Raw genomic sequence first — 26797 nt, 5'->3', positions numbered from 1 at the left:
ACAATTGTGCTTTATCTACAGAATTGAGACATGTAATACTTCCTTTTGGCTTTACAAATTATTATTTACAATCTGCTGTTTTCTATAGACAGGATGGTTTTAGTATCACCAGGGGCATTTGATCAACATTCTTATCAGCCATGATACCAGGTATTATCAGTTAAAATAACACCTTACATATTGTGTAAATTTGTTGTATGGCAAGTCATGGTATATTTCTAGAGAAAGAAAAGCCTCCATTTAATGGTTGTTTCTACATCAGAACTTAATGAGTTTTAGTAATGTGGTCTATTGTTATGGACTCTTTGGATACCACTTCTCAGTTTTGTTATATAAGTAAATGAGTTGCCTTTAGCTGCAACTAACGGAAACTCAATTCAGATTGGTTAAGGAAATGAAAAATCTCGTATGCCAAGAACTTCAGGATTCCAGGATTGATTCATCAGCTCAACAGTGTCATCAAGGACCCAGTTCTTTCCATCTTTCTGCCCCATCATCCTTGATAATGGTTGTGTTCTCAGACCAGAATCAGTTCCAGCTACCATATCCAGACAGGACAATGTTCAAAAGAAGAGGTGGGATTACATTTCTTTCTATACCTCCAGGAACCTCTCAATGGACTTTCCCTCAGTGGCCAAAATTAGGTTATTTGTGCCAATCCCTGGTAAGAGGGATGGAACTGCCATGACTGATTCAGACTAGGAGGTACCTGAAGGGATATGGTATTATTAAATGAGGTAACCCATGTAAAATCACTTAGCACAATGCTGAGCACTTAGAAGAGCTTAATAAATTTTACATGTTATTAATGATGACACATTAAGTCTGTAGTATTAATATAGTAAAAGAGGACCAGAGTTATAAGTAGTTAGAGGCAGATTCCTCAGCCCTGGGGGTTACTGATTCTATGCTGAGGAGATGGAGACAGATGACAAGCCCCACTTGCATGTCGTTGCAGGGTTGTAGGATAAAGGCTCAGATCTTTAGAGAGAGCACAGAGAGGGCTCCTACTCATAGGAAGAGATTGGGATAAGCTACTAGAACAGGATTCCCAGGAAAAGGAACCAACGTAACACCTAGGTATATGGTCTAAAGTGGAACAAAGCATAAAGAATGACTTAATGCTGAGTCTCAGGAGGATTGGCATGGAGCTTGTTAGACCCTCCTTTTTCAGATGGTGATTGATCCTGGGAACTGTGGAGAGATGAACCCAAAGTTGATGAAGTCTCCTCTACTACATGTGGATATGAGAAAGTATGCAGAGGTTAGCAGCTAAGCAGGGCCTGAAAGCTGTTTTCTCATAAGAAAATTATTGATGCTCTACATAGTGTAATTATTATCACTGTTGGCAGGTAATTAGCAGCACTAAAAACACACACACACACACACAAAGTATCATAAGTTAGTGTTGACACTCACACACCTTGTTTTCTAGATACAGTTTCTCCCACTACAACAGAATCCTTCTGTTGGTTTCTGAGGGTTTAATCCTACTCGGATTTTTTAATCTACTTTTGGGTTTGCCATCTCTTCCTCCCCATCCATATATTCAGCTTCTTGCTTCTGACTGAATTTCATTAAACATCAGAATACTTTACGCATGAATAACCATCTGGGATGTTTTCAGTAAACTCTCTTGAAGGGAAATAGAATTACAGTTAGAGTCACATTTATGAATGCCAAAAACCATTTTAAACTACAACTCTTTGAAATCTAGAGCTGGAAATGACTTCCTTTTTAAGCTCTACCCCCTCATTTTACAAATATGGAAACCAAGATGCTAAATATCCTGGTTAATTTTTAGAACTTGTCACTAGAGATAAGCTAATACAGTTAGAAATCCATATCACTAGAGATAAACTAATAAGTTTAGAAATCTAAGAAATCAGTGGGGAAAATGCAATGGATATTTAACAGTGTGTGGGAAATGTTTCAGAGATCTTATTCATGCAACAGTTATTATTATTAAAGCTCAGTAAAAGGAAAATGAATGAGGTAGTTATAAAATTTTCATACATGTTGGCCATTGTGAATATCATGAGTTCCCAGACATTTACTTGACTCTGTCTGATAACTTTTGAAGATTTTAATGTAATAAATAATTTCCAGTTCTATTGACCATTTTCCTAACACAGTAAGCCCTTAATTGATTTTTCATATATTAAGGGGAGCTGTTTCTGATCTGAGAATCATCCAGAAACCTGTTTTATTTCTAAGGAAGACTTGCAGATGACCCACCAGCAGGAATAGATAACCATTATTAACATTTTTATTTCTTAATTTAAATGTTACTTCCTCAAAGTGACCTTCCTTGACCCCCTTGACACCCTTCTTAGTTCTCAAAGCACATGTTGTTTTCTTGCATAGTCCTTATCATAATGTATAACTTTTTGTTGACTTGGGTGAATCTGTTACCCTAAAGGCACTATATAGCAGGGGTCATATCTATTTTTTGATGACCACTGATCACTGTCTATCATGGTAAGAGCTCAGAACAGACACTTGATATTTACTGAAGGAATAAAACTGAGAATAGGATTGAGGTGGCTCAAGTATATAAAAGTATATACTTTTATCATTTTCACTTCTATGAGCAGTGTATTAGATTTGTAACTTTAAAAAAAAACAGTATTGCAACTTGTTTTCCATATTTTAAAATATAACTGTACAACATTTCAGTAAATAATAGATTAAGGAAGTTAGTGGATCTGGGACTTTAAACTCAAGTAAAACATTGTTTTCTTGGAAATTTCTTAGGAACATCTTAAGAACTTTTGCACCATATTCTGAACAAACAACTTGGAAATAAGCATTTAGCTCAACATTTTGCTTCTGAGCAAAGGCGTTTATAAATAAATTTATAAAATAAAATATGTTTAAATTTGGGGCTTTCTGTATTAGTTTTCTATTGCTGTGTAACCACTTACCATAACATAGAACTTAAAAGAACACCTACTTATTATCTCACAGCTTTCGCAGATTGGAAGTCTGGACATGGCATGCCTGGTTATTGGCTGGGCTCTGTTCTGATCTGGAGCTTAGACCTTCTTCCAAGCTCATTCAGGTCGTAGGCTGAATTCAGTTCCTTGTGGTTGTAGGATTAGGTCCCTGTTTTTTTGCTGGCTATTGACTAGGAGTTGCTCTTAGTTCCTAGAGGATGTTCTGTAGGCATCCCTCTATAGGCAGTTCCCACCATGGCTGTTTGCTTTTTTCCAGACTAATAGGACAACATCTCTCTGACTTCTTCCATCTCTTTTTAAGGGCTCACTTGATTAGGTCAGGCCTACCCAAGATAATCTCCCTTTTGATTAACTCAAGTCAACTGATTAGAGACTTAACTGCATCTGCAAAATATCTTTACTTGTGGCATAAAACATGCCTAATCACAGGAGTGATATCTCATCATATTTATATGTTCTTTCGACACCCAAAGGGAGAGATTTGTCCATGGTGTATGCATCAGGTGGTGGCAGTCTTGGGCATCTTAGAATTCTTCCTCCATACTTCCCAATGTGGTAGATTCTCAGAATCTTTCCCAATTGATTGAATTGGTGTATGGTGACATGGTTTGGTGTGTGTCTTTATGTCCATGTGCTTTTATAATCTTAACTGTAATTAAGATACATTTGTTGACTGAAGATTTCTCTGCAAATAACTCCTTCTCATAATCTGATCTAGAAATTGGAAGGATAAAGTCGTGGCTCCCAAAATTCATTAGTTTGTATATGCTTAGGAAAACAAAATTTAGGATCTTTAGAAACCAAATGTAAGTTCACATTGCCACAGTTTATAGCCTCTCCCCCCTCAACTCCCGTTCCTCCAGAATGTCTGAATATACATTTTTGTTCAAATAAAGTGAACATAACCTGTTTTTAAGAGTATTATAGATGCTCACAATCTTTTCTAATATTTATTTTCATTTGACGACATAATAGACATATAAATTATCTTGTTGTTAGTGACAAGTTGTATAGAAAGAACACAAACTGCAGAGTAAAGTTCTCGGAGTTCAAATCTCAGCTCTGCTGCTGTAAGACCTTGCGTGAGTCACATATTGTGCCTCGGCTTCCTCATCTCTAAAACAGAAATAATGCTTGTACTTGTTTCATTGGATTATGAGGGTTAGATTAGTTAAATATGAGTTCTTAAGAGAATGTCTGGCACATAGGAAGACTACATAAATGTTTACTGTTATCATTGCTAATTAAATTCCTCCTAAGAGTTTTGTCCTTACAATAGAAGAGGATTCCAATATGCTTTTACTTAGGAATTTTTAAGACTGTGTAATTTAGTATGTTAAGCCTCTCCTTGATCTTTTTTTTTTTTTTTTTGGTAGGTCTGGTTAGTTTTAGTAATTTAATTAGCACATGCGGTAAAGTTAAGGAATAAACCACTGAACAAACCTCAGGCATCCCAAAGTTGAAGGAGGTAATTCATATGCAGGCTGTCATTGGTGAGCATTCCTGATGTGGTTTATACGTTCTGTTCATATTACTTAGCATTTTAATTATATTATACCTTAGCATCCTAAGGCCCTAGTATATAAAAATGTCACTCACCTCTGAAATGAAGAGATCGTGGAATCTGGAGTCACCTGGAAAAGGATCTTGTAATACCAAGTGGACTTAAATGTACAGAGTTGGAAAACAGAAGGCGTGAGCTTCAATTCTGATGTGGGCTTTGCTTTGTGATGAGACTTCAGGAAAATCATAATCACACAGTGCAGTGAATAGGAACACGAGCATGAGCATGGGCTCAGGAGGCTTGACTCAGCAAATCAGTCAGCCTCCTCTAGCCTCAGTTTACTCATATGTAAAATGGGTATACTAGTGCTTACCCTTACTACCAACACAAGTATTTCATTTTATTATCGCTATATATCCATAAAGTATATCTCCCCAATGACTTGCTATCTTTCCAGGAACAGAGACTGTGCTTTTGTGTTTTTCTAAATATTTGTAGCCTGAATTTTTTTTTTTAAATTGGCATCTACTAAATGTTTGTTGAACTGAAATGTTGATTAAAGGAGAAAAGATATATAAAAGCATGATAGAGACATTAAGTATTGTTATAAAATCAGCTAAACGTACACTATTCCAAGTAGCCACAGGATCAAAGATGTGCTGATTAACAAAGAACATTGAAGTGGTACCAATGAAATGTGGACTTTTGAGTGTGACCAGGGACAACCCAGCGTAACTTTGATATACCCACAAGTTTCAAGCCAGCTGTGCCTTGATATGATAGACATCACATCAGCTTCTTGAGTGGCTTCCTCAGCATTATCTACAAGATAATTAACATTAAAAGGCAAAACAAAATCAACAAATTGAGAAAATGAATCTATTTGACGACCAACAAAGCCATGTTGCTGCTATTCAGCTTTTAAGAGCTTTTAAGAGCTAGATGGAGTATGAATAGGATGACGGTATAATTTCAAAGCTCTTATAATATGATGAGTAATAAAGGGACATGGAACATTGAAATGGGCTTTGAAAACCTAGTGGCGATAGTGTTGATAGCACAGCTCCCAACACATGTCTGTGGGGGACAGAGACATATCGGCCACAGACAAGCCGATGCCAAGGTCCTCATCTATAGTCATAACGTCTGGCACCCCACTGAGCAGAAGCAGCTAAAGGAAAGCAGCTTGGCAAACAAGTTGGTGCAGACTCTTAATGGAACCACACCACAAAACTGTTCATCAGCCCTTGTGAGCACATTCATGACATCCATAGTGAGGATGTGAAACATTCAAAGTGGACATAGTTGAAAATAGGCAGCAAAGGCAACTTTGGACAGGGTCAACTGGAAAATGTTGGCATCTAAGCAAAGAATATTGAACTAATTACAGTGCTCTTGCAAGCTACCATGAATATAACTTCCCAATAAAAATGTGTAAGGTTTTATACTTGTTCTAGTATTTTGTGTTTGGGGGAAATTTTGTAAGAAGAAAAGAAGAGTTGGAATCAAATGGTATATTTTTGTCTTTTATTTCTTTTTGAAAGGTAGCCAGAATCCAAACCAAGCACTGAGTTAATTTAGGGCAAAACAATAACATCAGCAACCACTGGTTTTGAGTACAATGTGCCAGGCACTATGTACTAGCTTATTTGTTACATAATCCCTGTTAGAGAGAAAACACTATCCCATTTGTGGATTAGGAAATCGAGGCTCAGAAAGTATAACTCATCCCAAGTAACATACCTAATAGTTCAAATCCTCAATTCTTCCATTCACCGTGAGAACCCAAAAGGAGTGAAATGAGAAGACAGGGTGATGATGTAAACATGAAGGACAAATGAGGGAATAGAAATGAGGGCTGTGAAAGAAGGTGAGAAGAGAGAGGAACAGAAAATATAGGAAAAGGGACCAGGCATTGAAAAAGAGAGGGAATTCTTTAGATCGAGTCCTTTAGAGTGGTCCTATCTTCAGGAACTGTAATCATTCTGTATCATCTTGGCTGACGCTCCTTTGAGTCCTGTGGGACGTCTTACCAGACAGGCCCACTTCCCACCTTACGTAGTACATCCAGGGGGCTGTTTTAAAGCAGAGATTATACAAGGAATCTACAACACAGCCTGACAGATTCCAGGAGCTGGCAGGAAATCAAACTGGCATGGTTTAAAATTTCAATGTGTCTTCAATGTTTGTGCTCTAACTTTACATTGGCTTTGCAGAAAAGACTGTAATTTTAATTCACTGGAAAGCAGATGGGATCTGTCATGGGGTAAAACATAAGAAACTTGTCCAAATGTAAGAAAAAGCAACGGCTTTCTTTTGTGGATCAGTTTCATCGCACAAGTATTTATCATTGGGTCCACATAAGCTGATATTCATCAAAATGATAGAAGTCCTATCTAATATTTATTGAGAATAATAATGTGCTAAGTGCTTTACATGTATTTCATCATTGGGGGAGCCAAGGAAGTTGGTACTACTATAACTAACCACCCATTTTAAAGATGAGAAAACTGAGGCCCAGAAAGTTAAACAAGCTGTCACTGGCTAATAAGTAGCCGAGCGGGATTTAAATTCCAGGCCCTTGAGGATAACAGTACACTATGCAGATATTCCCAGGGCAGTGCCTCTGCCTCTGTAGCCCCAAGAGCTCTAGTTTTTGACAATAGTACTCCAGGGGGAAAAAAAAGAAGGAAGGAAAAGGAGGTGGGGAGGGAAGGAAGAAGAAAAGGAAAAGATAATGACTTCAAAACTAGTACCAGCTCTTGAGAAAGACATGTGGGTTGGATGGTTGGAAGCCGCAGAGGTGGTCTGAACCCACTGTGGTCACGGAAGGAATCTTTAGCAAAGGGTGGGAGGAGCAAAGAGGAGGCAAAAAGAAATGGGAGTACAAAGTAAAGGAATGAGACCAAGTGTATGCAGAGTGAAAAGGGGAGGAAGAAAGGCCTTGCCAATCTTTAGAGTATGAAAATAATATCAGTAGGTTTTAAATTAATTAAGGTTGTTTCTCTAATTTACCCTTTTATTTCTAATTTCATGAGCTAAAGTGGACTATTCAACTCAACCTTTAGAACTAATGCTGTTTGTCTGGCAGTTTCTCCCCACCCTGAGTAATGTTAAGTTCCACTCTGCAACATTAGTGTCTCAGTGAAAGGTGGGGGGTGTGTTGTTTGGTCTTTTTTTTTTTCCTCTTGAAAGTTAATTAAGTCAACATTAACCATGGCTATGTAACCGCAGAATGGGCAGTTTCTCTGAGGGCTCATGGTTTGGATCTTTTCCTGCAAAAATTCCCACTTCTATAGTTATATTTAGTATTCTAAATGCCAGGATAACTGACTTGCTCTGGGTCCGTGTGTCAGGGCAATACTGGGCCTTGTTTGCAGCTGTTTGTCTGCTTCATGGAACCACTATGCCAAGAGTTTGTGGTTCTCAGTGGACAGCCTCCGGGTTCAGCCTCTCTTGTTTCTTCTCCAGAAATTTCCCTGGAGTTAACATTGCCGATTTGATGCCATATGGTTCTACAATTCTCAGAACTATTTACTTGACATTTAACAAATTTTTAAACGTGTCCATACCCTTAACTCTGAAAGTAATATGGTATCATCAATGTTTGTGTTATGGACCTATCCTGATGACTTTGTTTATATAGATGTGACTGAATATTTAAGGAGAAAAATAACTAACGGGCCTTGCGCAAAAGCCAGTTTTTTCATATTGATGCAGCTGTTTTAACTTTTAAGAAGCCACAAGCATTTTATCCTCTAAAACTTTAATTTGAAAGACACAGGACTTTTAAAGAAATACAGTGTTTCTGAAACTGGTATATATTAGCCTCCCTACTTCTGTTCTCTTTGAACGCCTGAGAATCGAATAAAGTTCCTCTTGAAACTCTTAAGAATTAAACAAAGTTAAATATACATTTTTCAGACCAAAATACATGTTATTGCTGTATTCCTGGTAATCTTTGAAATGTTAAGTTACTGTAGAAGCAGTAGCATCATAAGAGAGACAAAAGGTACAGTAGCTGCATTCTAAAGATCTCTCTCCAAGCTCGGAGAATTTTCCATAGACCCAGAGGCAGATGCCAGAAGGAAACAGTTGTGTTTTCTTGGGTTCACTGTAGCCCAACAAGCCATGGTGAATGGTATTTTGTTTCTTTTTTTATGCTACAGTAATGATTCTCCTTCCTGTTACATAGAAAAACCTATTCTGCTGTTAAAAGAGAACACTAGATATATTTATTACAACATGAAGACCATTTTGTCCATGGAAATAATTTTTTATTGTTCTGAGTCACTCTGGTTTGTGGAATTTTTACATGTTCCAGGACAAGGATGAGAGGATATATTTATTTTAATTTGTATCCTCTTTTTTTTCTTGACTGCATGAATGTCGGGCTTGTTGTCAGAATATTTCCATATTTTTATTACTTTAGAAGTTACTCTGCTGGGGCGCCTGGGTGGCTCAGTTGGTTAAGCGACTGCCTTCGGCTCAGGTCATGATCCTGGAGTCCCGGGATCGAGTCCCGCATCGGGCTCCCTGCTCAGCAGGGAGTCTGCTTCTCCCTCTGACCCTCCCCCTTCTCATGTGCTCTCTCTCATTCTCTCTCTCAAATAAATAAATTTAAAAAAATCTTTAAAAAAAAAAAAGAAGAAGTTACTCTGCTGTAATTGTGTCTCCTAAATTCTTCATTGACAATTCTGTATGTGTCCTGGACATGCTGTAGTTTGGCAGAACTACCTCCTTTTCTCAGTATCATGTGATCTCTTGTTTTTCCTTTCGCCCCTATTCATGTTTGCTCAATGTATGTCTTCACCATGTCAGAGGTTTACAGACCTTCACAAATATTTAAATTGTTGAGCTGCTGGAAGGATTTGAATTAAACTCTGAATTTCGAAGGGCATTTGTTATGCCTTAAATCTTTTTCTTGCATTAAAAATAAACCTCACTGGAAGTATTCCCTAATGCAGCCCAGAATATCTCTGTGCTTTAGACTATACCCTGCAATCCTAGAAAGGCCCTGAAATTCATTTTTCAAGTATTCTTTGGTGTGATTGCAATTATTGTATTTGTTAATCACCCCTAGGGGACTAGGTTAAATTTAATTAGCAGTTCAGACTTACAGAGAAGCCTTAGATGTTCTGACATCTTAGAAAATATTTGAACAGAAAACAATGTCCTGTGGGCTGAGATTTCAAGTAACTGGTTATTGTCATTGATATTTCTTCCATATATTACTCAATGTATGCAATTATGACTGACTTATTGACTGACTTAAGGTTTAAAATTAAATCTTGTACTTTCTGGCAAGAATAGGAAGATTTGTTCTGCCTTCCACCTTTCTTGACCCATATGCCCTAACTAACCCGTCTTCCAACAGTGTCCTAACCAGTCAGACTCCAACAGAAAAAGGGACTATAATATTGACTTTAGCATAGACTAGACAGAGACATAATGGACAATTTCTAATAGAAAATTTATTCTCTTACAAATGGTCATTGCAAGTCCAAACTACACTACGTATATTCATATAGTCACAAGGGTGTGTGCGTGTGTGTGTGTGTGTGCACTAGTGTATGTAAGAGCATGAATCAGTGTTCAGAAGTTTTAGATGATTAGTTTTGTTGTTAGAAAATGGTAGGGTGTCAATCTGAATAATTTTATTTTCACCAGGTTGACATGATGAAAGAAGCATTAGAAAAACTTCAGCTCAATCTAGTAGAGATGAAAGATGAAAACGCAACTTTAGATGGTGGAGACGTCTTATTCACAGGTATCTTCATCCCCACTTTCTCCTATCCAAAACTATTTCTAATACCTGGCTTGTATTCACTTAACTGTAAGGTTTTGTTTTTGTTTTTGTTTTTAATTACCAAAGTAAAAATGGTAACTGCAGGGAATTTGGAAAATACTGGAAAGTACAAAAGAGAATAAAATGAAAATGACCTTTCATTCAAAGATAATCATTTCAACATTTGGGTATATGTCCTTTTAGTACTTTTGTATGCATGCCATATTTGTGTATTTTTTACAAAAATGTTATCAGCGTGTACCTATCATTTTGTGGGTTGCATCTACTATATTCTACAATGTGAGCTTGTGGGTTGTCTAGTTTTGCATTGTATGTTATTGGATCTGGTTTGTGTTTAAAAGACTCTTAATTCAAGAGATGTCATTTACAAATAATTTTCTTGCCCAGACAGCAAGATGAGTTTAAATAATTTTCAATGCAAATTGATTTGGCTTCAATGCCAGATGAATAACATCAGAACTCAACCAAATACAAAAAGCTGGTATTATGGATCTACCTAGAATCAGTTTTTATAGTGGGCATAATATTGCTGCTAAAGAAACAGTAATTGTAGCATTTAACCTTTCCAGCTCTTTATGATCGGATTATTGTTTTGCAAAAGTCATGTGCCAAAATTTGGATCCCCAGATTCATTCTAGTTATACTGATAAGCAAGAAAATTGATAACAATTTTTAATTTATAGTGAGAGTTTATTTTCCCCTGAATGTCAGAGAAAAAATACCTGTTTCGTAGATGTAGCCCTACCAGCAAGGGCTGGTTACCAGGGATTTGGGAATGTAGCCCACATGGCCCCCTGAAAACATGAAGCTTCTTAGAAGTCTAATATTTTAGCTGATGTGAATTTTAGATTGAATCCCTTGTATATAGAGAAAATATAGCCATCTTCATTTTAATATAAACATAATGCTTTGTATTACTTACATTTTGCTATCATTAATGTTCTTGGAGGAGGAAAGGTGTTTATCCTGTGACGTTTGAGTAGTTCCTGGCTCAGTGTCACATATCTATGGGTGGGGCCACTGTGTTGCTGAGCTCTAGGCAACGCCATTCTTATCACAAGCTCATGAATAATACCCCCTGGGGTTGTGCACTGCACAACCTGGGCTGCGGGGTGCACACCCACTGAGCCCTAAGAACACAGAACAAGGGGTCAAGGAGGCCTACGCTGCATTCTCAGCTCTGGCCGTGTCCACGCAGACTCAGGCATTCTTTCGAATCTGCCTAGTAAGTTCCCCCTAGAATATTCTCTGTGTCTCCCAATGATGGCACTTCATTCCTTGGGCAGCACAGAACAACAGCCTGTTTCTGTTAGAAAATAGGCTTTTGTGAAAAGCTAGATGTGTAAATCATGCTTCCTTACAATAAAACTCTTTTTTACCGAACATAGCTATATAATAAATCACTTCTTGTAAGCAGGTACTGGTAATATTTGAAGTATGGTTTATTTTTTTTTTTAAGATTTTATTTATTTATTTGACAGAGAGACACAGTGAGAGAGGGAACACAAGCAGGGGGAGTGGGAGAGGGAGAAGCAGACTCCCTGATGCGGGGCTCGATCCCAGGACCCTGGGATCATGGCCCGAGCCAGAGGCAGACACTTAATGACTGAGCCACCCATGCGCCCCTGAAGTATGGTTTAAAACAAGCTGTGTTCACAGCCCTTTAGCTATCTTAACAGCTGAGCTGAACAGATTCCCTAAAATCTTCTCATGTTACGGCGCAGCTTTCGCTATAGAAACTATAGGAACCTCTTCCTTTGGTCAGAGATCTTTGCATAGCATTTCAATCCTGATGTTCTTGCCCCAAGTCCTTATTAGGTACCTAAGTACCGAGGCTTGCCATTGACACTATCTGCAAGCTTATTTTGGTAATATTCCATCCTTAACTTAATATCTTGAAAGTTATTTTATTCAAAACTGAGATTGTGTTGGGATATCTGCTTGGCACCTCATCCATGGCTGATGCCTGGTCCTGCCTTCTATTTCCTACTTCTCAATTTTTTTTTTTTTTAATTCTGGTAAAATACATATAACATGAAATTTGCCATCTTAACCATTTTCAAGTATACAGTTCAAGTGGCACTAACCACATTCACCGTATTGTGCCACCAACACCACTCAATTTTTTGATTCAGCAGAGTTGGGGAAGAAAAAAATCTGTAGCACTTTCCACAGCTTTTGTAGTGCTTTTCAGCTGCTTCATTAGCAGTTGATCGGGAAATGGGCAGGAAAGCAGCTATCCAACTCCAGTTCCCCTGGGAATCTTGTGAGTCAGGCAAGCAGCTCCTGGCAGAAATTATTTCAATCCAAATAGGCATCAGCATACCTCTACTTTCATTTTTTTTTATTTTTGTGAAATATGGAACAAATAAAAAAAGAATTATCAATGTCTATGTACAGTTTAAAGACCAAGGATAAAATGAGCACCTGGTGCCTCCACCTGGCTTTAAGAAACAGAATATTGCCAGGACCATAGGAGCCCCACTCCCAACCTCTCTCTCCTCTCAGCCTGAGGTAACCACTGTCCTGCATTTTGTATTAATCACTGCCTTGTCTTTCTTTGAGTTTTACCTCAATCTGTGTATTCCTAAACTATAAATTCCTTAAAAAAAAATTTTGTTTAGTTTTGCTTGTCTTATAACTTTATATGATTAGGATCATACTATATGAACTATTCTGTGATTTGTCTGCTTTTGATCTAACTTGATAAGTGTAGCTATAGTTTTTTTGTCTTCACTACTGTGTGGTATTCCATGGTTAAGAACTACCACAGTGCATTTATTCATTCTACTGCTGTTGGATATTTGAGTGTTTTCCAGTTTTTTTTTCAGTTATCTTCAGTGCTGCTGTGGACATTCTTGTGTCTCCTGGGAATGTGTATAAGAGTTTCTCTAAAGTAAACAGCTAGAAATGGAGTTTCAGGTGATAAACTCTTTTTGCTCCAGTGAAATATGTATGATTTTCTTCTTGAATCTATTGATGTGGTTAATTGCACTAATTGATCTTTCTGATATTTGATCGGTCTTGCATCCCTGGGATGAAGTCAAACTCCATTTTGATATACTTTCTTTTTACTATAGTGCTAGATTTAGTTTGTTAATTTTTTTCTTAAGACTTGTTTTTGTGGCCAGTAATTTTTCTTGCTTGCTTTCCTTCTCTGGCTTTGATAAAAGAATTATGTTAACCTCATAACATGTATTAGGGAATATTTCCTATGTTTCTGTTCTCTACTATTTGAATTGTGCATTCCTTGAACTTTGGTAGAACTTACCTAAAAACAGGCTCTGTGGGCCAGGTACTTTCTCTGTGGGGAGATTTTAAACTGATTCAATTCCTTTAATGGTTGCATGACAGTTTTTGTGAGTTCTGTTTTCTAATATTTTATCTAAGTTTTCGAAATGTTGGGTATAAACTACTTCATATCTTCTTAATATCTGTTTTAAGCTTCATAGTATTATAGCTACGTCCCCTTTTCATTCATAATGTTTATTTGTGCCTTCTCTTTTTTCTTTTGTGCCAGAGATCTGTCAATTTTATTCATCTTTTCAAAGAACCAATTTTGGGCTTTGTTGAATTCTCTTTCTCTTGTATATTTCCTTTCCTTTTCCTGTTTCTATCTTTAATTCTTTCCCTCAAATTTCTTTGTTTTTATTCTGTTCTTTTTTTCTTACATTTCAGGTTGGAACTTTGTCTATTTAATGTTGAACCTTTTCTCATCTTAAGGCAAGCAGTTAAAGCTATATAACTTTCCCTTCAAGTACTGCTTTAGCTGAATCCTTTGTGTTTTGATATATATTTGTAATCATTAGTTTTAAATGTTTTCTGATTTCCATTATGATTTATTCTTTGACTCATTCATGGATAATAATATTATTTAAAAAACATATCGGTCATTATTGTAAGTTGCTGGGGACACCATCTTATTACTCTGATAGTTAATAAGTGAAGGAAAGATTCGGGCATTTAGCTATCTTTCCTTTATGAATTCTATTTCAAGTAGACCAAATACTTGATTGAGAAAGTTTTTTTTTTTTTTTAAAGAATTCTAGCCAATAAATTTAGATTTCTAATAAAATAATGGATCTGTGTAATGATCATCCAAGGCTGTTAAAACGTTTATATGAAAGCTTGATGGGGAACTTTATAACGGAGGGATCAGGCTGATACCTCTTGAACGCACAGATATTCTAGTATCACTGACAATGTGGCTCTTAGTCATGTGCCTTGCGATGTGATACAGTACTATGGCCCCACCTCTGAAGTAGTCCTATCAAAAAAAAAATTTTTTTAACAAGAATCTAGTTAAATATCTACATGAAACTGTCAGTTTACTGAAAATACAGAGGGTAAAGGAACAATTTCATGTTAGATAATACACAGGGAAACAACCAGTCAAATCCAGAACGTAGAATCATCAATAGGATAAATGACCTGGCTTCTCCTATAAATGAATGAGATGAAAGGGTGGATTGATAACAGAAAAAGATGACATAAGAGACATAACAACAACAAACATGTTTTTTAGTATTTCAGTTCCAGAAGTTCAGTTATTTTCATCAGAAAGACCATTTAGGAATTTCAGGGCGCCTGGGTGGCTCAGTCGGTTAAGCGTCTGCCTTCAGCTCAGGTCATGATCCCAGGACCTTGCGATTGAGCCCTGCATCGGGCTCCCTCAGCAGGGAGCCTGCTTCTCCCTTTCCCTCTCCCCCTGCTTGTGCTCTCTCTCTCCGTCAAATAAGTAAAATCTTAAAAAAAAAAAAAGAAAGACCATTTAGGGGATCTAGTCCCCCATACTGCCAGAAACAGAAGTCCAACTGACTTTTTAAAGAGATAAGCAGTTTGCTTTTCTTTGTGCTTTGCTACCTTAGTCTTTTAAAATAGAAATAGTGTGCATACCCCATTATAAATTTGTTTAAATTTGCTTAATCCATTAAATATTTTTCCTAAAAATTATGTATAAATCTAATTTATAAATCTATTTTTATCTTAGAAGAATTCAGGAATTTTTTTAATTTCAGCTTTTTTAATAAAGTGAGTAATAATTTTGCCAAATAAAAGATCTTTCTCTTAGTTAAGTTTTGATTTGTATGTAGTGAGTTTTCTCAAGTGACAACGGAGACATACCATTACCAAACAAAAATAAAAACAAAAATAAAAAAACCTGTCAGTGTGCCACCAAAGAGTCCTCTGCCTGGAAGAGCATACGCCGCTGGAACTTATCATAACATCATTTGACCTAGGTCATTTACCTCTTTTTTAAGGACATTGTGAGGATTAAGTTTGTAACATTTGTAAAGTCTATCAAGCAATTCTTTGTACCTGGTTTTTCTTCTTATTCTTTATCCTAATGTTCTGGATCAAAATATATACTGATTTCTCTTTGAATATTTTTTCACATTTCATGTAGAATTCTTCTCAAAGAATTAAGGGAAGTTAAGAATCTTCAAAATTATATATTGCTTAATACTATCTACTATAATTGTTTGCCTCTCACTGGGGGACCATTTTTATTTGGTGTTTTGCCTTCTGAGAAGAAAATTTATGGAATTTCAGAAAAGCCAAATGACTAGAAATTTCCATCCTCCTAAACTTTAGTACTTTGCAAATAGGCATCTCTGATGTTTTGACTTGAAACAACAAATAAGAGTTTTAAGGATATCTCTTTAGAGGTCAGGCCTGAAGACCAATCAGCCCTTAACTCCCTTTATGCAGATAGTTTCTTCAGCCTTTACATTGTCGTTATAAGAAAAGGAATCTGACTTTATCATGAATGTCTAGTATCATTCTTTTAGGGAAAAAAAGGAAGAATTACTAACTTGTCATTGCTATTAATTTTTTATTACACAAGAAGGTGTTTAATTCTGTTATTTCCTAAGTGGAACGTTTTTTCTTTTATTGTGCTAAAATCTATATAACAAAACTTACCATTTAACTATTTTAAAGTGTGTAGTTCAGTGTGCAACCATCACCACCATCCATGTCCAGCATGTTTTCACCTTCGCATGCTGAAACTTCATACCCACTACACTGACTTCCCAGTTCCTCCTCCCCTCAGACCCTGGTAGCCACTATTCTACTTTCTGCCTCTGTGTATTTGAACAAGTTTATTTCTAAGGACAATAGCTTGAAATCAGATCTGTGTAAAGAGAACAGAGGTCAGAGTACAAGCAGAGCTGCCTTGTGTGGTAGGAAAGAACTGTGTGGTGCTTCAAGGTCAGTATATAATATAAAGAAACAGCGTGCCGTCCCTGGTGCCTTGTACTCACTGTGTTCCATGACATTTATTATAGGCAGAGAATTTTTTGTGGGCCTTTCCAAAAGGACAAATCAACGAGGTGCTGAAATCTTGGCTGATACTTTTAAGGTAGGTAAAGTTAGATCATTGATGTCTGGCATGCAGTAATTAATAAATATTCATAAACACATTAAATCAGCATGTCATGAATAATGGTATCTATATGTCACCAGCTCTGCAAAATAATTCCTAATATTTGTACATTTGCTAGAAGTTTTTTTTTTATTCTTATGTTAATCCCCATACATTACATCATTAGTTTTAGATGAAGTGTTCCGTGATTCATTGTGCATAACACCCAGTGCTCCATGCAGAATGTGCCCTCCTCAATACCCACCACCAGGCTAACCCATCCTCCCACCCCCCTCCCCTCTAGAACCCTCAGTTTGTTTTTCAGGGTCCATTGTCTCTCATGGTTCGTCTACCCCTCCGATTTCCCCCGCTTCATTCTTCCCCTCCCGCTACCTTCTTCTTCTTCTTTTTTTTTTCTTAACATATATTGCATTATTTGTTTCAGAAGTACAGATCTGAGATTCAACAGTCTTGCACAATTCACAGTGCTTACCAGAGCACATACCCTCCCCATTTGCTAGAAGTTTTAAGAGCTATCATATTCAAATTTCTCAATAAATAGGCTGCATTGGGCGACCATAGCTGCAAAAGACAAGGTTATAGACATCTTCTTTGTTCTCCCAGTGTATAATCATATAGCCACCTGGCAGATTTCCTGCAAAAATAAATGACTTTCAAAAAAATCTGGAGACCCAACTGACTCAAACATGAAACATGGATTTTTCACAATGGAATCAAGGATCACTTGTACTTAGTACCTACTATGTGCTGGAAACTGGGCTAGATACTGCACATACATCCTCTCAAGGTCCCTTTACGCCACTGATTATTAATAGATTGGCTCACCAGACTGCTTAGGAAGCTCTTTTCCCCTTGAGGACATGAGGCTCTATTTTGCACAGGATATTCAGACATGGCCTTCCAGAGTAGCCTACCCCATGGATCAACCAGCAAAGCTAGCCATTGACACAATCACACATCTGGAAGGAGGCTCTGCACTTGCTTCTTAAAAGTAGTCTTTATTGGGGTGCCTGGGTAGCTCAGTCAGTTAAGTGTCCAACTCTTGATTTTGGCTCAGGTCGTGATCTCAAGGTCCTGAGATGGAGCTGGGCAGGGAGCCTGCTTAAGATTCTCTCCCTCTACCCCTCCCTCTCCACCCTATGCAGTGCTCACTCTCTCTTAAAAAAAAAAAAAAAAAAAAAGTAGTCTTTATTTAACTGGCAATACCAAAACCTACATGTCCCAGTTTTTCTTCCAGATATTCAGGACCTAGAACTAGCCATGTTTCAGGCAGGTTTAAATCAGTTTTAGAATTATTCTGCAATGCCAAACTGCTTGTTTCTATTATACACATAGGACTATGCGGTCTCCACAGTCCCGGTGGTTGATGCTTTGCATTTGAAGAGTTTCTGCAGCATGGCTGGACCTAATCTAATCGCAATTGGATCCAGCGAATCTGCACAGAAGGCCCTAAAGGTAGATACAAAACTATGCTCCTTTGAAATGCAGCAGGCAATGCCTGCCACATGGTTTTTCTAATTCTGTCTACTGGGTGGGCAGCAAGCAGGAGTGGCAGGATGAGAACAGGCTGGTACTCAAGCCTTCTCAGATCAACACCATTGTGACCAAAGACAGAAGCTCCTCTCAGGCAAAAAGAGGAAATCTGTGTGTTCCGGGGTGCACAATTAATTTTTTTGCCCTTTTAGGTCTTTACTCGTCTACCTCAGTGCTAGACTTGGTGCATTTTGTCTCAGAAGAAATCATTGCCTGCCAATTGCTGAGTTCCCCCACCCTGCCTGCAACTTCTTCACCCAGCTCTCCTGGCCTTTCCATCTTCCTTTCCTCCTACTGTATCTTTGATTGTATTTCTAGGACTTTTAACAATTGTTGCTGACAGGCTGTCTCAGAATTTGAAATTGGTGGTTTTTTCTATGTTTCCTTTAGAGAATGTCTTTTGTTCTGCTTCATCGGGAAGGCTGTGTTGCTTTCCACATATAGGAAAGGTGGTGTCTTGAAAGAAAACATTTGATGGATGGTATCACTCAAAGGATCTAGAAGGATTATTTTTCTCCTCGGGGACTAACTGTGGTATCTATCCGTGTTAGCTGGGTTGGTCAGCACATGTCTGAAATTGAGTTTAAGGGAAGGAGAGGGCTGAAGCTGGCCTATACTGTGCTCTTGTGTTAATTAGCAGATGGAACATCCTCTGGGTAGACGAATTACAAAAAGTAGCTCCATCTGCCATTCTGGGTAGACTAGATCCCTAACTCAAAGAGCTTGGTCCCTAATTCATATAGGTCCCTAACTTAAATAGTCTGGAGAAACGAACATGTAACAAACTAAGAGATAATACAATATGGTTAACTAGCAAAACATTATGTGAAGTAGCCCTGACTGCTATTCACAGGATAAGATGGAGCTCCTTGAGGGCTAGATATTCAGAGAGAACCTCATGGACAAAAATGGGGCTAGACATGGGTCTTAAAGGGTTTGGCAAGGCGGGATTCAGTGAGACCGTGTTCCAGGTGGGAGCACAGTATAGACAAAGACTGAACCAGATAATACATGAGATTTGAGCAAACTAGTCCAACCAATAAGGAGTTTTCCTATGGGCTCCTGGAGATATGGCTGGTTGGAGGGATGGAGCAGGTGAAGTCTGAAGAGATAGCAACTTAAAAGTGAGGAAGAAGATGAGTTTATCTCCATGAAGCAGGAGTCTGGGCTTCTGAACAGAGAGGTTTGTATTGCTTTAGAGATGTTGGACCACCATTCCTTTTGAAAAAAAAAAGAAAGAAAGAAATAAGGGGGAAGATGCCGCAATCAGAAAAGAGGACCACTGATAACCTAGGGAAAAAAAGCCAAGCCCCAAGTCCCATTGTATGCCTTGGACTCACTACCATTTCTCCATTCATTTCCCATCTCATCATCAAGTCTAGTCCTCTAAGATCACATCATTTAAGGGCATCCTGTGTGGACTTTATAGTCCTCTTTCCTGTAGAGTTTATTTGAGTTAGTGTAATTAATGATGTTCACTCTATACTTGAAACCTTCTGTGTCAGAAGCTATAAATAATCTTCACTTACTGGAACAGTATTCACTCTTTGGAGATCATATTTTCCATCAGCAAATGTGCTTCCTAAACTATGGGCCCGTAGAGTTGGCAAATGCCCACCTACCATGTTTCTAGCATCAAAAACTTCTCTTTGTAGTGAAAGCCGAGGAATAAACTGAATGGAAGAATAATGAGAACTCCATGCAGTCATGTTCTCAGGTCAGAACTAGGTGGTTTGCTGAAATTCACATTTAGTGAGATGAACTGTTTATGTATTTGAGAACAGTTTTGGCTCTTGTATTAGATAAGTCATTAAAATTGGTAGTGTGGTAAGTCCTACTACTAATTTGGAGATAATAAAACTGATATAGGTAGGCAGGAAGACAAATGGATAGAGACAGATCACTTGCACATAGTGAACATATATCGGTTTTATTTTTTCCATTTTATCGATGAAAATACTGAGATCTGATGAAACAAAACATTTTGAATACGATCTTCTGGAATCAGATGTCCTGGTCCTTAATTTTCCTCTCCCCAATTGCCCGCCTCACTCCATACTCATTCTTTTTCATTTTGAAAGATTTTCCCAGTTATTTTGCTATAGATTTGTTTCATCTGAGCTTCCTCTTTCTCCTCCCCTCTCTCCAACTATCCACCACCTCTTCCCATTTTTTGCTATGGCGTCCAGGATCTGACCTGTGAGGAAAGATGTAAGTTTGTCCCAGATGCCTGTTTTTCCCTTGCAAATCTTGGTGTCTCTGTAGAGAAGCCCACGGCCACTTGGGCATCTTTTTCAAGGGCATAGCATTTAAATGGAGGTGAATTGTGCCTTCGTGCCACACACTGAGAGCTTGAATACTTCCCACATCTGTCACTACTTGCTGGATACTTGCCTCCTTCAGAGCCAGAAAACTACTTCTTATATATTCATGCAAAGCTGAGAGCCCAAGGGTTTCTGGATAGTCTTACTGCATTTGAAACACTTTGTAATGGGTTGCAATCGATTCTTGGTTAATGAAGTGGGATCTTATGGAGATAGTCATCATACCTGTCTAGGTTGTAGTAGATTTAGTAGTGTGTGCATTGTATATTTAAATGAAATCATCAATCTAGGAAGACTTTAGCGACTCTCTGCTGAAAAGCCCAGAACACACTTAATACAGGGCACATTTAATACACATTTAATACAGAGTATATTTAATGAAGGGAAGGAAGAAAAGAGGACATATTATTACTGCATTTCACTGTTGATATGGTCAAGGTACTGGAGGTTAGGTTGATTTGAACAAATACCTAAAGACATTTAACATCAAGTCTTATCCTAGAAATACTATTATCTAAGCAAAATCCATCTTCAGAGCAATCTGTCCATTCTATAGTTTTCCCCCCACATTTTCCATCATTCTGCACATGCCTCTAAGCATACCTTCATCCTGCCCTTCTGGCTATTAAAGAAAATAGTGTAGGATTAATTAATTCTTACACAGGCACTAGACCTACTAGTACTCTTGCAGAAGGAATGTTTGCCTTCTCAAAGATGATAACTCCAGTTGCTACACATCTGCAACTGCTGGTCACAAACATAATTTGAGCAAAAGAAGTCAATCACCAAGAAATACATATTCTTGGGCGCCTGGGTGGCTCAGTCGGTTAAGCATCTGCCTTCAACCCAGGTCACCTGCCTTCAGCTCAGGTCACGATCTCAGGGAAGTGGGATCCATCCCCATCCCTTCATCTCAGCGGGCTCCCTGCTCAGTGGGAAGTCTGCTTCTCCCTCTCCCTCTGCCCCACCCCCTCCACTCCTGCTCTGTCTCTCGATTTCTCTCTCTCTCAAATAAATAAATAAAATCTTTTTTTAAAAACTTAAAAAGTAAAAAATAAAGAAATACATATTCTATTATTTCATTCATTTAAACAGGAGACAAAACTATGCTATCAGCAGTCAGAATAGTGGTACTTTAAGGAGTGAGGGAGTCATGGTCCAGGGGGCTGCTTTGTATGTTTAATTCTTAAAGTTTACAAAAATATGTATATAATGTATTATTGGAAGTGGGCTGGGATTAACTTACATAAATAATTTTCCAATAACAGGGTCTAACTCTCAAACCCCTGCTTTACCTTCTACATGATTCCTGTCTTTACTGCAGACTAGGCTGTTTTTTATTTTATTAACTAAGGAAAAAAAAGACAAACTTTGTACCCCTTGAGCAACATCTCCCCATTTTCCCTCCCCCTAGCCCTTATACCTTAAATATATACAAGTTTTAATTGTCAGTTATACCTCAGTAAAGTTGGGGAGGCAAAGTCACGGCAAAGAGTAGATTTGCACCACACCCTATCCATTTTTTCCTAGATCCATTCCAAAATCGACTTCCTTTCCAGGAACCTGGATTAATTACATGCTCTCTGTCATAAGAGGACAAACTATAATTCCTGCCCTCTGGAGGGACTCACTGTATTGATTTTTAACTCAATCTCCTTGGTAGCATTCAGTCTTCCAGTCATTTAGGGGGGGAAAAAAGAAAGGAAGGAAGGTGGACAAAGAGAAAGAGGCAGAGAAGGTGGGAAGAGGTGGGGAAGTGACATTTAGCTAAAACTTTCCCCAAACTAATCAGAGGAGGCAGCTCCAAGCTGGAGGGGCCGCGGTGCTGACAAGCTGGGGGGCTGTGCCATCTGCCGGCTAGAGAGCAAGGAGAGCACCCTCACCTTCCTAACCCCTTGCAGAAACCAGTTCTTTTCCTCTTTTGGCATCTGCAATTTTGTTTATTGGGCTTTTTTTAGATTAATAATTCTATTCTTTTGTATCACGATGAATTATTATTTTAAAATGCTTTCGATAGAAGTACTGAAAGGATGTGTAAGAAAAGAATTATGAGATCACCACTCCTTTTTTTGGTCTTTGTCATGTAAATGGAGCTGAAATCTAGTAAGTGGAATTCCAGTAGACTTGTAATTTTAAATTATGACGCTCATAATGTATCTTGATGGAAATGTCTTTGGGTTTCTTATCTACTTCCTGAAATAACTAGCTGCATTTTTAAGATTCCTTGAATGAGCACATGGGCTGCTTTGCAGCTAATTTAAATTTCATAGCATGAAGCATGTTTTTTCTTTTGAATGACTAACTATATCATAGAGGTCACTCAGTATTTCCTCTCATTTTTGACTCAGCTTCAGCATTGATTTTATGTCCAAAAATGTCCATGTTATTTTATAGATGGTCATATAAAGAAAGAAGATGGAAAAACCCTTAATGTGTTTGGATTTTGTATGTTTTTTTATTGCCTGGAATTTCCTTTGATGACAACTGGAACAACAAATAGCAAAAACCAAAAGACAGAATGAGAGCTAACTAGTATCAACGGAGTGGTTGAAATGGAAAAATAAAGACTGCATTTCAAGTTGTTGTTGTCACAGGGAATTACAGTGTGTAGCCACAAGATTTCCCACTTTGGGTTTTTACTGTGAAACGCATGCTGACAATCCTATTGTGGGTTTAATTTAGTCTTATTATTTGGTTGTCTGTTCCAGTTGTATTCACCAGATCCACAAAACAATAATTTTTTTTTTAAATATACCATGCCTGAATTAAGAAATTAACAGAAAACCAAATAGCCTCTGAGTTTGTAACAACTGTTGATGCTTCTTTTCCTGGCTACAGTTGTCTTATCTGACGATATTCCCAGAGCATGCCAACAAGGCTGGGGTGGCCAAAATAAAATACTTGCCACGGTAGGGCCATAAATAATCTGAAGCTGTGGGACCAAAACAGCCATGCTGAATTTCAGCACCAGTTCCAAGGCAGGAAGAAGGCAAAATTGGCCAAGTAGGAGAAAGGGAATAATAATAGGGCTTTTATTCTCTTGAGCTTTCAAGAATAATTTCAGAGAGAAAAAAGAGGAAGAAATTACATTTAAAGTGCTGCTTATTCTGTTCATTATATGATGGGACATTGATAAATATTCAGCAGACTTTGTGGGATGTTATAGGGGGAATTTAAGCCTCTGTTGGGTAGCCTTTTAGTCCAAGACTTTTACTTAAAAGAGAAAAAGCCTAAGTGACCTTAAATTAGTGGTTTTTAATGAGAGGTGTAGCTTAAAACCACCTGAGGAACTTTCTGAAGACACACTGCCCTGGACCTGCCTCAGAAAATCCTAATGTTCTGGGTCTGGATCACATCTGCATTTTTGAAAAGTTCCACAGGTGATTCTGGAACACAGATTAATTGAGAGCCACTGCCTTCAAGGATTTCTGCAACTTCTAAAAGCACCTACTTAGAATCCTGAATAATACACACCTGAAGAAGCCAACCACTATGCATCATAGGTACAAAAGTATGTATTCCAAGTTGCAGTAAAAGTAGAGAAAGTGTCATGATTAAAGCTATCAAAAGCTAGAAGCTCCTTACCTTTTTGCTGCCTAGATTTCAACATTGTATAACTTAAAATATAATACCTAACTGGATAATAACTTGAATGCCATCATCTACTCCATTTGGTATGCTAAAATTCCTTATTAAAATACTCCAAATCACCAAAAAATTGCTGTTATCATTTTCTGAGGACAGGATATTTGCCTTTGGCTCATGTTTCCATACCCCCTCCCCCAACACACACACACACACAGACACACACACACAGAAAAATCTAACAGGAGCTGATCTCCAGGTGTGAAGATTTGTGCCAAAGAGACAAAAAGGTTAAACTTCACACCATTACTGATATTAAAGAAGAACTTACCTTTAAAAATAATCATGTTGATTAGTAAAGAAGCATAGTTGTCTAAAGAGCCAAAATGGCAGCAAGGGCTAAGCAGGTAACTTAGAATCCCAGTTCATGGGTTGTCCTTCTGGCTCTGCCACCATTTCTCCCTGTGTGACCCCTCCCTCCTGTACTCAGTCTCATCCTGAACAAGCAGTTGAATCAGCCTCCCTAGGGAATGAGAGCTTCATTCCTTCCTATCAGAAGCTTCAGGATGGGCAGTTAAGGTGAAGGACTGTGTCTTGAACATGTGGATGTGCAAACACCTGGCAAAAAGTAGCAACCACTTAATTTTAGAGCACCAGCCATAGGGATAGTTCCAAAGTGGGTTGACCATAGACTCTTGACCACTGTGACATTGTTCTTTCAATGGCTGTAGGTGATGGGAGACTTGTGCTTAGCTGAATATCTTCATGCCTGTTTGAGGATAGAAAACCACAGAAGACTCCAACCTAATTCCATTTTTCTTTGAGGAGGCACCAGTTGAATATAACTAGTCCAATCAAATTGGATATCTAACAAACAATATCATTTTCTAATTTATACATAAAAATCTAATAGGAAAAAAAGGTGATGCTTCGGGGCACCTGGGTGGCTCAGTCAGTTAAGCATCTGGCTCTTGATTTCAGCTCAGGTCATAATCTCAGGGTCTTGAGATTGAGACCTGTCTCTGGCTCCTTGCCCAGCTTAAGATTCTCATTCCCTCCATCTCCCTCTGCCCCTCCCCCTCCCCACATGCTTGCTCTCTCTCTCTCTCTCTCTCTCTCTCTCTCTCTCCCCTCTAAAAAAAGAGGGGGGGTGAAGCTTCTAAAACCTTTCATTACTGTTCCTTTTGCAGAAAGACTTTTTAAAAGGCAGTAGAAAAAAAATAAAGCAGCGGGCAATTGAAAAGAGTCACAGATGAGCTTGAAGCTTGAGCTTCCTGAGCACCATCCAGCAATACTCTTACTGAGCAGCAACAGACAAAGATTCTGTCCCAAGCACAGGGGACACTGAGATGAGTGAGAAACAGTCTCTCCCTCAAGGCCCCTCTGGCTTAATTGAAGAAACAGGACAGGACATTAAAAGATAAATACTGTCACATTATAACACAAGATAAATGACTAGTAGGTGTGGGGTTCTCCTGGAAGGGATAGGAGTTCTAAGGAAGGTGTGATCACAGGAGGTGGGAGTCAAAGTCCAAGTGGACCAGAATGAACAGCAAGCCTGTCATAGAGGAGGAGTGGTGATTACAAACAGGATAGCTGGGGGGAATATCTATTTTATAATCAACAGACAATGGCTGGAGCAAGGGCTGGGAGCAGGGGAAAAAAAGTTCAGTTTCCAGATATAAGTTGGGCCTGATCCAAAGGCCAATAAATGAGGGTTTTCTTGTCTGCAGGCTGTGGGGAGGCACTCAAAATTTTTTAGCAGAGGTGTAAAAGCTGAAGGTGGTATTTTAGAAAAAAAAATCTATCTGGCAGTGTGCCTGTAATGATTTTTTTTTCAAAGATTTTATTTATTTATTTGACAGAGAGAGACACAGCAAGAGAGGGAGCACAAGCAGGGGGAGAGGGAGAGGGAGAAGCAGGCTTCCTGCTGAGCAGGGAGCCTGATGTGGGGCTCGATCCCAGTACCCGGGGACCATGACCTGAGCCGAAGGCAGATGCTTAACGACTAAGCTACACAGGCGCCCTGCCTGTAATGATTTAACAGGCATAAAGATTAGGAGTAATAAAATTAGGTGCCATCACATAGTCCAGAAATAAAGAAGAGGAGAGTCTGGACTAGAGAAGTAGCTGTGAAAATAGAAAGGGCCATGCAGAAGCTGAGTTCCATTTAGAGAAGTAACAGAACACTGTGACTGAGGGATTTAAGGGGCACAGGAGAAAAAAGGAGCAGATCAGCACTTTGACAGATATTTATAGAACTCCTGTGCTGTACCAGGCCTTGTACTAGGTCCTAGGGGACAGTGAGGAACAAAATGATTTCAGAAGTGACTACCAGATGGGGTGACTTTGTGGAATTTTTGGAAAAGAGTTCCAACTCTCCCTGTCACCATGAACTCAGTCCTCCCCATCTACACAGGAATAAACCATAGAAAATCGGTGGGCAAAAGTATGTTGCGGGATTTCACTGACCTAGATTCACATTTTGGGAACTGAGCTATGCTCAGACATATTCAACTGACAGTGGCTTGGGTAGACATCCCATGTCTAAGCTTGTAAGACACTAACGGGGTTGGCTCTCATTTCAGTTTCCATTGGCAGCAGTCAGTGGCTCATCCAAATTTGGAGTCTCTGTCCTTTACTCTTTTCTGTTTATTTTTTATCTTTACTCACCCTGAAAGCATACCAAAAAGT

At 38.4% G+C, this 26797-nt stretch overlaps 1 protein-coding gene across 1 annotated transcript in view; it reads left to right on the top strand.

Moving 5' to 3' along the window:
- The window catches only part of DDAH1 (dimethylarginine dimethylaminohydrolase 1), a 132342-nt gene that overhangs the window by 83875 nt on the left and 21670 nt on the right, over window positions 1-26797 (top strand). The window contains exons 2-4 of the mRNA XM_021690145.1: window positions 10135-10234; window positions 16564-16637; window positions 17997-18116. Coding sequence (XP_021545820.1) covers window positions 10135-10234; window positions 16564-16637; window positions 17997-18116 — 294 coding nt within the window. The remainder of the gene's footprint in view (window positions 1-10134; window positions 10235-16563; window positions 16638-17996; window positions 18117-26797) is intronic.

This window comes from Neomonachus schauinslandi, chromosome 4 (assembly GCF_002201575.2).
Source record: "Neomonachus schauinslandi chromosome 4, ASM220157v2, whole genome shotgun sequence".
Classification (NCBI taxonomy): Eukaryota; Metazoa; Chordata; class Mammalia; order Carnivora; family Phocidae; genus Neomonachus; species Neomonachus schauinslandi.
Note: the sequence above shows the minus strand (reverse complement) of the source record. Positions and strands in the feature narration are given on the sequence as shown.